Source organism: Macadamia integrifolia, chromosome 2 (assembly GCF_013358625.1).
Source record: "Macadamia integrifolia cultivar HAES 741 chromosome 2, SCU_Mint_v3, whole genome shotgun sequence".
Taxonomy (NCBI): domain Eukaryota; kingdom Viridiplantae; phylum Streptophyta; class Magnoliopsida; order Proteales; family Proteaceae; genus Macadamia; species Macadamia integrifolia.
In genome coordinates this window covers 3,090,480-3,107,827 of record NC_056558.1, presented here as the reverse complement: position 1 = coordinate 3,107,827, position 17,348 = coordinate 3,090,480, and the positions used below count along the sequence as shown (strand labels likewise).

Here is a 17,348-nt window from a genome sequence, read left to right as displayed (position 1 = left end):
AAGAAAGAATCGGTGGATTGAAGCACCCGATACCAATTCGTTTCCGATTACTAAACCCTGCGTGCAGCGTGCAGCGTGCAGCGTGCAGCGTGCAGGAGGGTTAAGGCCCTCCTTTCATATTTTTGTTCTTACTCATCGTCTTTTTCCTCAGTTATGCCCGGAGCTGGCGTGCTCCACTGCTTCCACCACGATAGGAGTCTGAGACTCCACCGTTAATTCAGGACTGCGATAACCTGTGATGAAGACCCCCACTTTCCGAACCATCTTCCGTTGCACGGCATCTTCTTCTATTAACCCGTCTCCGTATTTCCTCTCTTATCACTGTTTGTTTTTCTATTCAAGCAGCACTGGAGAATCTCAGAAGAGGAGGGCTGGAATCTCCCACCATTCTTCTTCTTCTTCTTCTTCTTCATGGAGACACCACGACGAAGAGAGCAGGAACGTGAAGGTTTCGGTCTGGTGGGACTTTGAGAATTGTTCCGTACCTGCTGGGACAAACGTTTTCAGAGTGACCCAGAGAATTACTTCTGCCCTTAGAGCCAATGGGATAAAGGGACCCGTCACAATCACGGCCTTCGGGGATGTGCTGCAGCTCTCAAGATCGAATCAAGAGGCTCTCTCTTCCACTGGGGTCTGCCTTAATCACATTCCTAACGGTTAGTTTGAATTTCTTCAATAGCCAATGTTGTCATAAATTTTTCCTGAAAAGAAAGAAATCAATGGCGGGTAGAATTGGGGATTACTATGTTTTTACTTATTTTGTTAAAGGCGGTGGAGCTACTTTTAAGAAATAACCTAAATTAGCGGAGAATTTTTCAAAGGTTTTCTGGTGGCAAAGAGGGTCTTTTTCCTGATGATACTAGCTTGGCTCATTTGGTGCAGTTGGAGCATTTGATAGTGGAACTCAAACTTCGGTCTCTATAATTTTAACCTTCTCATAATCAACCCCCCTGTATCTCCTAATTTGGAGTCAAAGTTTGCTTGGGGGAACTCAAGTGCCAAAATGGCACGAGAAATGTATTGGAGTATGCCTCAGCTTTGTACATTTGTGTTTGTGATTATCCTGATTCAGCTGGGAAAGTTTAGTTTCTATTATGCTTTTTCCACATTGAGCTTGTTTAAGAAAATGCTGTATACTTCAACAAAATATTAGAAGTCCGTCCAAACCTCATAGGAAGCACTCCCAAACCCCTCCCTTTGGAAAATCTTCAGTCTTACATATTATGGGGGCATGGAGGAGGCAGACTCAGTATCCTTGAGTTGTCCCTCTCCATTTTTCCAAAGTTTCTCTCCCCATCCTAATTATTCTATTACACATGGTCATTGAATTTTACCTTATATGTATTGTATATCATGATCAATATTATTAAGTACATATAAAGGCCTAAATGGAAAAGGTTTTACATTACCAGTCTAGAAAAAATTATTTTTCATACAGGCAGTTTATGGCCCTAATTTTGGTATGTGAAAGACTGGATTTGTCAATATGACTATTGAATAGATAGGATATCCATTGAAATTGACTATGTGTGAAATTTTCTGGTCCATCTCAACCATCAATTTGGTCATGTGCTGAATTTTTTTCCTAGATAGGGCCATTCTAGCCATTTCAACCATTGGATAGGCAGAGGGATGTGGGTTGGCCATGTGTGAAATCTCAAAGTCAAACTCAATTGTATAGCCATCCATATGTTACTACCTTTTTTTGCCTTGTATTGTTAATTGTCTTAGGAATTAAGTTGTCATTTGCCAATACGGGTGCCTAAGATGCTTTGTATAGTTTAATCTCTATAGTCTACATGTAAGAAAACTGTCTTAATATGTAAACTAACTGGGAGAGGGTTCCCTAAAAGGCACGCGGGGGCCAATGGGAGCACACGCGGAAGCATCAACAGGGTGGAATTTCATCCTTTCAAGAGGAGCGGGGAGGTCATTTTGCCCCATTTGAGTCTGGGCGCAGGGGTCTTGCTGCGTTTAGGCTTTTTTCCCCAAACTATAATTAAGTGAATATAAGATTAGACATATAACAGAATTTATAGGTAGCTTCAAGACCTCAATACTTTGGGTGGAGTTAGGTTTTGTTATACAAAGCCTATTGATCTTTATAACTCTACCTTTTAATTTTTTATACAAGATCATTGTATTGTATGTCACTATCTAGAAAATTAATATTTGTAGAAGAAGAATGTATATTAATTACAGTCTTTAATAAGAAAGTCTCTGTTGGTATCGGGCATTACTCAATGCCCTTATTTTTTTGGGTACTAAAACTTTGGTGTGGGGGATCAAGCAGGAACACACTAATGTAGATCACTGCATGCATATCTTAGTAAATGAAAAATATTTTGTTACAATCAATAGTTGGGGTGAAGCCAGGATTGTTTCCTTTAGCTTGACCTATAGTATATGAAGTTCCCCCTCACCCCCAAAAATAATTTCTAGACTTCGCCCCTGATAGGATGACTAAGAGATATCAGTATGTATCCCAAATGTTTTTTGTTTGAAGAATCATAAGACTATATATTCCAAATGTTTTGTTCAAATAATCATAAGACTGAATTCCTCCTATTTCTTCATCTGTTCATCACCCTCTTGGGCATGAAGCTTGGATATACTGCCTCTTGTATCCATGGTTGAGTGGACTCTGCTTTGGGTTGCGATTAGGTGGATTATATGAAAAGAGTGTAGTAGCAGGTATTTTGATAATCACATTGATCAACTTGTTGGGTCTTGTAGAGTGCTACAAGGGGAGGGTGGCATCTGATTTACATTTTTTCTCTGGCTTTTGTTTAGTTTAATAGAATCCTGTATTGCTCAAACGTGGTCCCTGTAGAATTTGACAGCTTAGAGCCCAAGCTGACATTAAGTTCCAATGGCAACCAAAAAGTGCACATGAGCTGGTGCATGACTTGGCTAAGCAAGTGGTGATCAGACCCCAAATTTGTTTGTGGAGTCTTCCTTTGTGAGATTTGAAAGAGAATCCATAGTTGTCTTGGGTTGGGTGTATGGTGGTTGAGCCTTTGGGGAAGGTGTTGCTTTGTTGTTGTACTTGTACCTCGATGTATTTCTATGTAACCCTATGTACAACTATGTATTTCTATCGTTTCATTTTTCAATAAATATCACTACTTATCCAACACACCCCCCCCCCCAAAAAAAAATAAATAAATAAAATAAAGTGTTAAATATGTGCATTTTAACAAAACTTGAGCCACGATTTCTAAATTGAAGTGCAAGATCTGATGACTTGTGAATGGTACTAATGGCCAATCTTTCTGTTTATAAAAAGGGTATAATATTCTTTGGTGGTTCTTCTTATTCTGCATCATGAATTGGGTTATTATGAATTATGATACTAACTAGCCCTTTCTCTCATACTATTTATAATTGCCATGGGCCTAACTCATCCTTTTTTGGTTTGACAGGTATGGAAAATGGCAGTACCCTTGTTTTCTTTATCCAGTTTTCTTAGCCATTTAAGGGTCCATATCCTTTTTAATATGCAAATGACTTCGCCATTGTAGGTGGGAAGAGCAGTGCTGATAGGACTCTGCTGATTGACCTTGTGTATTGGGTGTCTCAAAATCCTCCACCTGCACACCTCTTTTTAATTTCGGGGGACCGGGATTTTGCAAATGTTTTGCACCGGCTGAGAATGAATAACTACAATATATTGCTTGCAAGTACAGACTCAGCACCAGGAGTTCTTTGTAATGCTGCCAGTATTGTGTGGCAATGGAATGCTCTTGTTAGAGGAGAGGGCCGTACTGGTAAGCATTTTAACCAACCTCCAGATGCTCCCTATGGTTCTTGGTATGGCTACTATAAGGGACCACTGGAGGACCCCTTCTCAGATATAGAACAGCCTGCATGTTTGTGGCCTGAAGAGTCACCAGAAGCTGGAGTAGATTCCATGATTCGCCCAGTTCCCAGGGCCTTTCTGAATCGAATTCGTCAAATTTTGAACTCCTACCCAAAAGGAATCCCTATTACAACTCTTCATGCAGAGCTGGTAAAAAGTAATGTGGCTATGGATAAAGATTTCTTTGGACACAAAAAGTTCTCTCGCTTGCTTCTATCTTTGTCTACTGTTTTGAAGCTTCGACCTGCGGGTGATGGCCAGTTACTAGTTTATGGTATCCAGCCAAACAGTGCTGAGCCAGTTGAGTCCAAATCCAACATATCTATAGGGCCGGAAACTAATGATGGAGATAGGGACCAAGTTGTAATTGTGGAACGAAATGGTGGGGATAGTGCTAAGACTCCAGATGTGGATGGGAAATCATCGTCTATACCACAAGCAGCTCCACTAAAATTTGAAGAGCCTCCTCCAGTTGGTCAGAAAGAGAATAATGAGCCCATGAACATTAGTCATCATGCTAGTGTGGAGAAACAGGATTTAACTTCTGAACTAGGAATTTTCCACAGAATCTGTAGGACATTGTTTGGTCATAAAAAAGAGGGTAGTAATGAGAAAGGAGATAGCATTCCAGGTTCTACATCTGATGGCTCTAAGAGGACAAATATTGAGGAAAATTTTTTGGAATCAGTTACCTGTCCGACTTCAGCCAGTTCTTGTTCACCATCATCATCAATTGCTACTCAATCAGCTCAGGATGAGAATTTAGGCAAGGATTCTGGAGAAAGTGATGAGAAATCTGGCCAAAGCATAGGGCTATTCAACAAAATTGTGACTTGGTGCAGATTTTGGAGAACTAGTGGAAATCCTGACAATAATGACACGGAGAAATTTTGCAAAGAACTGAAGAAAAGGAAAGAATTATTCTCCCAGGACTTTTTCTGGGCTGAGATAGATTTATTTATAAAAACTTCTAAAGGTTCATCCCTCATTTTTCAATCGAAGACCAGGTAGGTAGTTTTTGTGCCTTTAGCACCAGCGATAAATTTTCAGCCAACTTTTATGCATTTACATTTTTCTCTTTTTTTGAGCTCCATGGTGGTCTGGCCATGAGAATTTCAGTTTTTCATCACTTTCTCATTTATTCTAGTACACATTTTTTTTATTGACCCTGTATTTGCCATACTTTTGTAGCATCTGAGACTTTCATCATTGATGAGAGAATGGTTTCTTTATAAAGAGGGACAAATCTGTAGATTAGTTTATTTTAGACAGTAATTCTGCTCATGAGAACGATTATACTTCATGTGTGCATGCAATGATTTTTGAATTTCCAACATTTCAGTCAAACAGTGAATCGGATGAATGATCAGATCTCAGATATAACATACCTAACAGTAGATTGACCTAAGCTATTGAGTACAGATTAAATGGATCAGTAGATCTCAGTTCTTGAATAGCCTTCAAAATCGGAAGTATCGAATCTCACTTGGAGTAGGATTATAGTATTTATGCAGCAAAACCAGAACTGGGTATTAAGATAGTGTTTAGAATACTGTCAGTAAGAATTTTCTGAAAACAGAATATGAATCAGACCTGTTGAAGCATTGATTACAGCAGTCCTAGTGTGAGCAGGAGCCAAACTTGAAATTTGATTGCAGTTATAACTTATAACAGATCAGAATTGATACCCTTCAAGAAGAAATCAAAAGAATAGAAGAGTGGTACCTGGGCTTCTCACGGCAAGGTATTTATTAGATTCACCACCAATCGAAACCTAGAGTCACCATGAGATAAGGCTACTGAACAAGTTGGCAGCAACATAACAGTCTTTATAAAAGAAAATCGCAGGCTAGAGAGCCCTTCCTCTATTTATAAAAGCCAACAAACTAGAGTTCAAAGCAAGCTAGGAAACTCCCTAGGTGTTCCCCTCTCCCCTTACAGCTGTCCTGTTCCTTCTTAAAGTCCGAAAGAAATTAAAGAATGTTGACCCAACTAACTTTAGAAGAAAAGAAATAAAATAACAACGTTAACTGGACCATTGGACCACCGGTTCAACGGGGACTTAAATTTACACACATAAAGGAAAAAAATTTTGTTAAAAAAAAAGTGGATCCAGCCCTTTGAAATAGAACTGGCCACGTCAGGCCTGGTTCTTCTTGGACTTCCTGTGCTGCCAAGTCTTTAATTCTGCATCACGCAGTTTGCATTTTGTCATGAGTTGGGTACTTGTGTTGCACACATATCGCTTCCCTCTCTATCATTTCTAGTCTTCTTCCAACTCTCTGTATCACCTGCTGAGTGTGTTTGCACTTGTTGAGCTTCTCCCCATCATGAATTTGCATTCATTTTTTACACATTAGTCTTTTAGTTGTCTCTTGAGAGTATGGGGGGGGGGGGGGGGAGGGGAGGGAAGGGAAGGGAAGTGAAGCGAAGAGAATATCACTTTCTAACCACTGTTTGGTTGGTCATGGGAGAATGTAAGAAAGTCAAAGAACCGATTTCCCCATTCTCTTCTTTTTTCAACCCTAAACGATGACTCCGTTCCCTTTGTCAACGTGTCCCAACTGAAAAAACTTTTTTTCTTTCTCTGCATAGAGGTTGTCTGAATGGTATTTGAGGACCTTGTTAACCATAGCTTTACTGTGGTCTCCCATTTGTGCTTGAACTTTTTTCTTAATATATATGATGCCTTCTCTAATTGTGGAGTCTGCAAAACAGAAACGAAGTCTTAATTCTAGCATTAATATTTGCAAATAGGTCTTCGTTGGAAAACTATCTCGAATTAGAGAGCAAATGTGACTGTTTGGACCTCCCATTCTCAGGCTCACAACATCCTTTGAGAAAAAGTATAATTTTGTGAATAGGCCTTTTTTGGGTAAGCGATAGTGTGGGAAAAGCATGATCCCCAATGTTGTAAATTCTGGGCAACCAAATGCATGGAAAATTGTTTTTTCCCCTCACACTCTTTTGAACCTAAACGTAGCCTTAATGAATTCTTTCAGAATTCTATGTTCTTATGTTGCTTTTGTTTCTACCAGAGAACAGATGGCAAAAATGCTGCAAAAGGAAGGGCCGGTGGTTCTTAATAATCTGAGTGAAAATGATCTCCTTCAGTTGGTTGACTTGTTAATTTCTCAGAAGAAATGGGTGGAGGAATGCCCCTCACAAACTTATCCATTTAAAGCCATTCGTCGTGCTAGTACAGTACCCTCTCATCTTCCTGGTTCAAATAGGTTGAGTTCTTTTTTGGATAAGCTGTCTCAGTCTCAGTCTCAGTCAAAATTGCAAGGACTTCCAGAACATGGGATGGAAAAAAAAGATCAGAACCAGTTTCAGCCTGCAGCATGTTCAACTAAAAGCAACAAGAAGCCTTCTGGTACTGGGAAGGCCAGACATGAGATACTAGCTGATTGCCAGAAGCTTCTGGCTGAGATTTTGGAGGAATACCCAGAGGGATTCAATATGGGATCATTCGGAAAGTTGTTTGCAGAGAGGTATGGTTACGTTCTTGATTATCAAATGCTTGGTTACTCAAAACTGGGGGCCTTGTTACAGGTGATGCCAGAGGCGAAGATAGAGTCAACTTATATCCTACCTGCCAAAAAAGCCTCAAGATATCCTGGCCCAGACACCACCACATTTGCTTTAAGCATGGAGAATGATCGAATTGTAAAGTCAAGTAACTCAGAGGATGAACCATCTGATTCAGCAAGGAAGGACAATGATCGTGAATCTGTGTGGGAGGAACTTGGTCCAATATCTGAGACAAGTTCTTACAGAAATGACAATGCATCAACATTCAATGGGGATTCGAAGAAACAAATGAAGGAAAAACTGGATCTTCTTGATGATTGTTTATCAGATGATGAACTTTCAGACTGGGAAGTTGAGAATGTCACATTAGATCAGTCAGAGAGGCTAAGGAAGTCCAGGAAATGCGAGGAAGAGAGTTCCCTACTGCAGATTCTTGATTCGTGGTACAGCAGTAAGGAAGATAGTGGTCATAATGATTGGTCACCGAAGGTTGAAGAGATTGTGGATTGTTCCAGAATTGATTCAAAGCCTTCAAATTCATCTGGGGTTGAGATGAAGAATAATGCTCCTGTGGCAAATAGTCGGCACAAAATAAGGCCTATAAAGAAATATTCTTTTGTTTCAGAAGCAGTTGGTGATGCAAGGAGAAACTAATTGATAACATATTGGGTGGTTTAAAGAAGTCGGCTGAGACCAGAATTCTGGGATGAGACTCCAAAGATCTGGAAGAAAAATTAATGGCTAGTTACTGTTTCCTTGACTTGAGAATTCAAAATTAAAGCAGTCTGATCAGAGGAAGACCAATGGGAGTCTCCAATCTTGGGAATTCAACAATCTTATCACAAATGAATGTGGCCTGTGGACATAAATTGTTTACTATTGGTTTAAGTTTCCCCAAGAGACAAGTCCACAAGTAGATCATAGGAGGAATTTACAAATTCAAAGTTTTGAGATTTCCATTGTACAGAAATTGTATTTGTTTTTGCCTTCTTTCCCCTTGCAAGTTGCAGCTGGAAAATTCGAATGGAACTGTAAAGAGGGTGGTGGGTTCCCTGGCCTCACAGGAATGGAACGGTTCTCTTAATGCCCTTTAATTGTCCTTGCAAACATCCAAGCGCGCAATGATGGCCATCAGTGAAGGGCGCACCCTGGCTTGTGAAAAAACATGGTCCTATTTTAATTGCATCTTTTGTGGATTAAAACTTCACAAATTTTTTGGGTGGAAGTTTTCCTTCACCCACGGAAGGATCAAATTCTTCTGTGATGAGCAATGAGTGGCGGTGAGGATTCAATAGGTGGGAGAGTTTTGGCATGCACTTCAGCCGTTGGATTCTCATTGCCACTCATCGCCTATTCATGGACGATTTTTGGATACTCATTGCCACTCACTGCCTATTCATGGACAATTTTGGTGCACCATGGAAAGGAGTTCTCTCACCACAAGTGATTTGATCTTGTGTTTGGAATCATATATTTTCATAAACTCTCACTTCTTATTGTATAGGATGGAAAACAACCCTGATCCAATCAAATTGAACAAAGTAATAATAATTTCCCGCAAGTTCCTGAAGGGTTGAAAACTTGGAAACACTCTCTTCTATGAAGCGGGGAATAAGGTTGCGTACGCTTGTCCCCCCTAGACCCTGCAATAACAGGAGCCTCATGCACTAGATTGTTCTTTCTATTTTTAACATTTAAGAGGGTGTCAACTTAAAGTCGAAACCAAAAATGAGAATCGAAACCTTAAAACCAAACCGAATTAGAAAAAAATTTGTTTCGATTTTGATTTTGGATAATGAAATTCAGTTCGGTACAACTTTAAAGTCAAAACATCGGTTTGAAATTAACCGAATCAAATAAAACTAAAACCGAGGACATGCAAACTCAAACCGAATATAATCAAAACCAAACCAAATAAATCAAAACATACAAAAAAGCCGTAAGAAATCAAATAAGAACCCAAAACCGTATAGTACCTAATCAGACAGAATACATCATGATGAAAAGAACCAAATCGATATAATAATTATTCTTTCATGAACGGAAACCAATTCCAAAAATGAAAATGAAACTAATTAATGGACCTGGTCAAGTGTCCCTAGATCACCCAGTGTTAGGAACTTAGGATCACTCTCTGGTCCTTGGCCTATGAGAAGAATCCTATCCCAGATTGACACCCTTATTCCAAGAATCATTATGATTCACTTTTTTCTTTGCCGCCACCCTTGTTATGAACTTATGATTCCCCAACTCTGCAACTATGCAGTATATATATATATATAGGGAAAAGGTTGAGTATGCCGCCGATATCAAGCATGCTAGCACCCATTGTGTCTATCTCTCTCTTCCCTTTTTCTGAAATGACCTTCATATCCTTCCTGAATGATACTCCATCATGTGTTCCTATTGGTGCTATCCGTTAGCATACTTGATATCGGCGGTATACCTCTCTCTCTCCCATATATATATATATATATATATATATATATAAACTTCCAATGATTTAGGAGCTATTCTACGATTAAACTCAGAAATCATAATACTATTCTACTATTAATAACAGTAAAGCTGAGTCTAAACATTTTCAAAAAGAGAAGTAAGAAAGCGAATACAAAATGGTATTAGCAGCAAAGAAAGATGAAAGAAATATGCTTTCAATGATTACAAGGTAGGAAGACTGGGTCACACATATTAGCTTTTCTTTCCCTAAACCCAATTCCCAACCAAAGCAAAAACTCTAGTTCATTGCTCATTCATAGCTTTCCTCTACTAAAGGTTCACATAATTAATTACAATTGGGAAGAACCAGAACAAAGCTGTTTCAAACAGACCCATCTCTCTCTGTTTCTGGGATTTTTTTTAATACAGAACCATGTCTTTTCTCTGAGTCTCTCTCTTCGAATGAATTAACAAAACCCAATTCTCCAAACTCTTTTACAGAATTACAGCATAAAACAAACAAAGAAACAGAGAGGAACTTGAACTGCAAGGAACTCCACCACATGAACCTGCACATCCGCAACCAATCAAATAAAAAACCCATCATCATCCCTCTCTCTCATATTCTTATTTTTTCTGCAATTGAGGGAGAGACCCAAGACAGAGAAAGCACATTTATCTTTTGGTCACGAAAACAGAGAAAGGCAACAGAACATTGAAAAAGAGAGAGAGAGAGAGAGAGAGATTGACTGGACCTTTCCTTCTCCATGACCAGAAGTGGGCAATGGTCGTATTGTAGCAGAGTCAGCTTGACCAGTAGGAAGAGGCACAGCCGGATTACTGTTAATGAAAGGAATGCCACCACCAGTGTCCGGAACCATGGACGGAATCTTGGGAGTAGGGCTTGGACTCGGTGCCTGAGTCGGTGAAGTCGCTTGATGTTTATGTTGGCGATTACGGAACGGCCACCGGAATGCTGGAGTGGAGGGTACAAACCCACCGGAGATCGGCGACGGTGCCTCTTGTGGTGAAAGTTCCGGAGACGGAGACAGAGCTGGGGGTGGAGTAACCTTAATGGCTACCTTCTCACCTTCTTTACAGGCCTTGAGAGAACTATTGTTGAAGTTGTAAGAGAAGAAGAAGAAACCAGAGCGAGTTGGGTTCCACTAACCACCATTATAACAAACAAAAGAAAATGCATTTATATTTATGAACTCTTACAAGAAAATAAATCATTTCTCAGCTCATTTTGGACGAAACAAAGATGGAAATTTTGAAACTTTATACCGTGAAGGAGGTGGAGTTGGGTTTGCTGATAAGTGTAGCTTGTGTGAAGTTGCAGAGACTGAAAGCTCTTCTGTCATGAAAAATGTAGAGATTGTAGCCATTTTTGTACTTGAAAACTGATGGAACAAAAAAGGGAAGAACAGAGAGGGGAAATGTCAGTTTAAATTGCTGAGAAATTAAACAAAAAAGAAGGAAAAAAGTGCAGTTTCACTTTTTTTTTTTTTTTTTTTTTTACATACTCATAGAGTCGTTTATATGAACACTTGGCTTTGTCCATTCTGCAGCTTCATCCACCACAATAGTTTTGGGGTGTGATGGTTGGAGTAAACTGAGCAGAGAAAGGAGGATGATGAGCATGGTAAAGGTGTCCAACTTCTTGGGTAGTTTCTATTTGGGAGGGGAAGGGGAAGGGGAAGGGGAAGGGGAAGGGGAAAAGGAAGAGGGTTTTGAGTTAGGATGTTTCTGTTGCTTGGACCATCTTAACCTGTATCCGTGGGTAATGGGTCATGGACTTATGGTCCTAGGATAAAAGTGTATTCAAATTTTGAGAGAGAGAGAGAGAGAGAAGAGTGTCAGAAGTGTCGGGTACGAGTACGATCGGCTATTTAGGGAAGGGTCCAATAGAGGATACGATACACACGAGAGAGAGAGAGAGAGAGAGAGAGAGAGAGGCCTTGGATTTTGGCTTTGGGACTTTGAATAGCAGGCTTAATTGTTTCAAGAAGCATTGGCATCCAACACATACTCTCCGTGAGTTGATTTTAAGAGACGCGAGGAGAATGCAGAAAATGTAAAATATAGTTTTTTTGCCGGATTTACATCATCTCCTGTCTTTTGTTGAAATTACATAATTCCCTTTGAAAATAAAAAAATTATATTTAAATTCACAAAGTTGATATCATTGGAGAAGTGTTTGTTTTGAATTTTAATTGACAAAATTGTCCCTAACCCTTTTAAAGACACTCTCTTCTCTTATATACCCAAAACCCTCACCAACCCTTACAAGCCCAAGGAGAATGACGTTGGAGGACGCCCTACGTTGGACAGGAGCTGTTATTCCGGTAGGTTTTTTAGGCGATGTCTTTGATGAAGGTGGGTGGTAGTCCCTCAACGAGATCCGACATAGACCGACGGAGAGGTCTTCGATTGTTGACATGTGGAATTATCCGATCCAATGTCGACCGATGAACAGAAGATGTGGATCTCAATCGTTACGGATTTTGGGACAAAACCGCCATTCTGCTCCCTTTCATTCTTCGTCCCTGTTTAGCGAGAGAGACCAAGTGGTGCTACGTTTGATTTCTTCCTCCTTTCTCTTCTTTCTCGTCTCTTCATCTCTGTTCATCAGCTCAGATTCAGGCTATTTCTTCCTCTCCTTCCAACAGTTCATTTTTCATGGGACCAAGAGAAATGGTAAATTTCTTGTTCCTCATCCTTTTATTTTTCTTGTTTTTTTTTTTTTTTTTTTTGCTACATTTCATGACCCCATTTGTTAAAGCCTGTGATATTTTTCCCCACACCATTGGACGATTTGTTATTATTATTTAAAGTCCTAAATTTGTGGTCAAGTTTGTGGATTTTGTTAGATTTTTATCTCCATCCGTTCTGGAAATTAGTCTTATTGAACTTACGAGGAGGAGGAAAAAGAGAACCCTCTCCATCCGCTTGGGGATGATGTCTTCACATCAATAGGTATTGGTTATGCCAAATCCTCCCTGCCCTTGATAGTGTTACTGCTTTGGCATTTGTTATAATGCTTTCATCACTCGATTTGCAGAGGAGGAAGAAGAGAGAAGAGGATGGTGAAGAGGGTTTCAAAGGCGATCATCTCTTCAACGGCTGGTCTCTCTCGTTGAGGGAGAAGAGAGAAGAAGAGAGAAGAAGAGAGAGAAGAGAGGGAGGAAGAAATCAAACCTAGCACCATCGGAGAGGAGAACCTTCGTCGGAGAGGTGTTTGTTGTTCACGGCTTCAAACAGAAGAATCAAGTAACATAGAAAAGGGAAGATTGGTTTGTTGGGATAAAGTTACATGAGGGCTTTTTGGGTTTTTCAAATTGTTTCAATGAAACTAACGGCTTAACCCAAATAAGATGCTAACGGTACCAATTTTGTGGGTTTAAATGTAATTTTTTTATTTTTAGGGGGGATGTAATTTCGGCAAACGACAGGGGAGGTTGATGTAAAAAACGCAAGGATTTTTTTCCCCCCAAGTATAATAATAGTTAATAATAAAGAACATATATGATAAAAAAAAAAATTACATGCAGTAATATTGGATTATATTATGTTTTTAAATAAAAACACAAACATATAATATTATAAAGGGTGTACTTGGTGCACGAGGCTCCCACGTATGCGAGGTCCAGGGGTGAGAATTGTGTAGCCTTACCCTAAGAAGGTCAAGAGGTTGTTTCAACCATTTAACGATTAAGTTGCAATATTTGTATCTGACCGTTGGACCAAGCGCACCTGTACAACATATGATATTATGAGGTTCAATAATTCCATTGTTTCTGTATAATAAAAGATTCTCTAAGCCAATTGGGTGGGATAAGATCTTCCATGCCCCTTCACACCCCAACTTATTAATTGTTGAATCTCGATCTTTACATCTTATCCATTCAATTCTTTCATTGGCCCCCCTCCTATGTCTCAAGAAGATTAGCAGAGGTATTTTGAGAGTTGCCAAAAATTGGTGTGTATCACTTCATCAATCATCTTTATTTCACTATTTTTTTTTCATTTTTTTGGAAAATTTTAAATAATTCAAAATTTCAAATTTTTTCCTTCTAATACTTCAAATACTCGTAAAAAAAAAAATAATAATAATAACATAGATTCCAAAATAGTGACAATCCTTACTGATGATTGCATGATTCACTAATCAAAAGCAAAAGTAAACAGAGAAGGGATCTAATGGAAAACTAGAGTCTTTTTGGGCTTTTAACAGGTAGAATAAGGTTTTCTTCAATTTGATCTCCAAACGATTGAATTTTTCAACGATAGGTCCACTTCATGAAGGATCTTTTGAGTAGAAAACAAATTTCCTTTACTTGTTTTAACTTAAAAATGAGTTAAATCAACAAAATGGCGCTCCTCCTCTTGATTTGCATTTTCAGAAAACTAGGATGAAGATTGATGAATATAAAAAATGTGAGAGGGATAGGTATGCTGCCAATATGAAGTATGCTAGCGGATAGCACCAATAGAATCACATGATGAAATATCAATAAAAAAGGATATGAGGCTCATTTCAAAAAAAAAAAAAAAAGAGAGAGAGAGACACTGCGGCATGCCCAACCTTTTCGCATAAAAAATATCAAGATATCAAAGAGTATTGTTACTATTACGATCACTACTTCAGACACTATACAAGCCTAAAAAATTTATAATAGATCACTGATCGAGACCAATACTTTTAACCTTGGTGAAGGGTTCGTGTCCTTGCAGCCTTACATCGTTACACACTAAAAGAGGAATTATTATCAGACTATCATGAAAATTAAAGGTTTGGCAAACATTATTCTAAAATGATTATTTCATCTATTAATGGTTGTTTAAAATAATCTTACTTGGGAAAAGTGGAAGAGAGAGAATACGCTTTCTTATGGTCATGGGCTCATGGCTGGTTTTCATTTTAAATTACACTGTTTAAGCTTTGGAGGAATAAAGAAATGTTGTTCATCTTGAATCTTTATCACTCCATTATCCCTTTCGTATCACATCCCTAAAAAGCTGAAAATACACTTTAAAAGCAAAAGCTAGCATTCTTCTGCTTACGAACTGTATACAATACTGACCTTTCGCCAAAAAAAAAAAAAAAAAAAAAAGATAACTACAGACAAGGCCATAGGTATCGGTAACCATACTCATATAGGTCTCGGCCAATAACGATACTGATACGGATACGAATCAGCTGTATCAGATCAGGTTGGATCATGACTGTTTTACCTTTCGAAACACCTGGCCCATTTTACCATCCCCTGCTTCAATAACCCCACTAGGATTACAAACCTTTTTTTATTAACTTGAATGGGACCATTGTCTAAAGCATGCCAATAATTCAAAATTATTGTTATTATTTTCTCGGCCCACTCAAACAGTCTGCTGGTTTGAGCCAAGGGGTAAAATCATTTGGACAATTCTGACATTTGGATAAACAAAATTAGATTACTATTGGCTATGTGTCAAATTTCAAGATCAAATACAATCAAATCTCTTTTCATTTATTTCCATACATCCATGTACCTTCTCCCAGTCCATGCATCTCCTGGGAGTCCCTAGCTTTGTTTTGCCGCTCAACAAACCCCATCTGGATCGAAATTTAACAAATAAACAGGAGACCCTGAAGATCTAACCAAGTAAACATCCACAAAAAAATTGAGCACCAATATAATTTAATAAGTGACAACACTTGAATTGTACTTACACTGCTTTAGCAAAAAGGTCAATCCCAAAAATGTTCATCCTCATTATTATTGGTAAAAAATTTGGTTTAGTTGAAATGGATTAGATTCTAGAAAAACGGATATAAATCATTACTATACCACAGCACTCTGTAAACCTTGTTGATACGTAGAATTGCCCCTTGGTATTATTTCTTTCAAACCCCAAGGAATTGAACCTCAAGAAATTACCAGCAGGGAATTATTTGCTCCTCAGGGATTCCAACGTTGCTGTGATAAGAACAGTAGAAATCAAACAATTTCCTCCCCACTAAATATCTCTGTGACTCCAGCATCTACCTTTCTTACTGATTCGATAATTACATAGAGCACAGAAGAGCAGAAATCTAGGACAAATCCAGATTAATCCTATCATGGTCCTCACTCCCCAGTTATCATGTAGGCTACAAATCTGTCTTCTCCAGAAAATACCGTTGGATTGGCTTTCCTTTCCATATGGGGATTTGAACATTTTATGCTTATCAACTCTCAGTTCTAGTTTATTTCCTGCAAAGAAAATATTAAAAGTGCAACAGCTTCTCATCAAGAATATCCGGAAACAGAACCACGGGGGAGACGCGTGCAGATGCCGAAATGAGACAACATGTGCATTCTTGTATACTTAATTCTGTTTATCATATCATATATAACTATAACATGTAGAAAAGCACAAAAAATATTCCATTCCATGCTTCACTGCTCCCCCTCACAGTAGAAAATGAGGAAACTCTCTGACTGAAACAGTTCCCTATTTACCTTCATTTTTTTTTCCCCTTAACCTCGACAACACATGACACCCCTTATACATTCGCTGCTTTTGGAACAATGCACAATGGGAATGAAACAACACCTCATTCCAGCTTCATTGAAATTGCCTTCCAAATATCATGTTGAACACCCTCAAAAGTTTTTCCCTTTATACACACTGGAGGAATACCTGACATGTAAGATAATTTCCAAGAAAGAACAAAGTTGCTCTGTTCTAGGTGTTAACTTCCTATACCTTTGGAGAGTTATTCGTATCAGAAGGCTCCATGTACCTTAATCCTTGGAATGCCACTCCTACCATTACACAGAACGAGCTCTCCGAAGAGCACGTGGTCTACGCTTCTCCAGTACTGGGATCACATTTTCCATGAGCTGCATATAAATCAATTGGGTATTAGTACTGCAATAAGCTAACCACAGAATAATACTATAGTTTAGCTTGAACAGAAAACAAGGATTTAACCGAGATTAGAGACTGGATCCCAATCCAGATAAGCCGATAACCGACTGATTTCCACGGGAATCGGCCAGTACCAGTCAGTACCATCTGGATCGGGGACCATCGATCCTTATCTAATCCCAATCCTGATCCTTGAGACCTTGACAGAAACAAACAACTATCAATTGATTCAGCAGGCAAAATAAATAACTATAGCAGAGAGCAGAGTCTACAGGCAATCCTATGGCACTGAAAAGTACTCTGAGTGGGAGAAGAAAACTCTGCTAGTTGTATGTTGATCCAGGTTTTTACTGTCAATTATATGCTGTTGGGGTGGAAAGTAAACTCCAGCACTTATAAACTCCACTTTTTAGTGCACACACAGCTGCATGCACAGAGGAACACACACACAAACACACAAAGGACGGGCAGCAACTACCTGAGAGAGGGGGTGAGGACCATAACTCCAAGATCAAGTCCTTCAGTGAACAAGACTGCCTGTATCCAAACTAGATCACAATGTTTAGCCATATGAACCCATTAACCCTAACAGAAGGATTCCTTTATTCCCCAA

General features: G+C 39.0%; 3 protein-coding genes across 4 annotated transcripts in view; 1 reads left to right on the top strand and 2 right to left on the bottom strand.

Annotated features, from left to right (window-relative positions):
* Nucleotides 1-66: 66 nt before the first annotated feature.
* Nucleotides 67-8,490, top strand: LOC122071447. Of its 2 annotated transcripts, none has more exons than XM_042635806.1 (3): nt 67-656; nt 3,525-4,869; nt 6,901-8,490. In XM_042635806.1, exons 1-3 carry the CDS (start codon nt 239-241, stop codon nt 8,048-8,050), a joined length of 2,913 nt encoding a protein of 970 aa, XP_042491740.1. In that variant the 5' UTR covers nt 67-238; the 3' UTR covers nt 8,051-8,490. The 2 variants fall into 2 exon arrangements, with proteins under 2 accessions (XP_042491740.1, XP_042491748.1); XM_042635814.1 differs by having other exon boundaries at nt 520-656; nt 3,426-4,869.
* Nucleotides 8,491-9,993: 1,503 nt separating this feature from the next.
* LOC122066857 lies at nt 9,994-11,643 on the bottom strand. Its single transcript, XM_042630687.1, has 4 exons — nt 11,362-11,643; nt 11,123-11,238; nt 10,591-11,001; nt 9,994-10,404 (listed from the first exon to the last, which is right to left on the bottom strand). Exons 1-4 carry the CDS (start codon nt 11,477-11,479, stop codon nt 10,339-10,341), a joined length of 711 nt encoding a protein of 236 aa, XP_042486621.1. The 5' UTR covers nt 11,480-11,643; the 3' UTR covers nt 9,994-10,338.
* Nucleotides 11,644-16,154: 4,511 nt separating this feature from the next.
* The window catches only part of LOC122066867 (bZIP transcription factor 12-like), a 17,720-nt gene continuing 16,526 nt past the window's right edge, over nt 16,155-17,348 (bottom strand). The window contains exon 4 of the mRNA XM_042630694.1: nt 16,155-16,707. Within this exon, the coding sequence (XP_042486628.1) occupies nt 16,636-16,707 (72 nt within the window). The 3' untranslated portion in view covers nt 16,155-16,635. The remainder of the gene's footprint in view (nt 16,708-17,348) is intronic.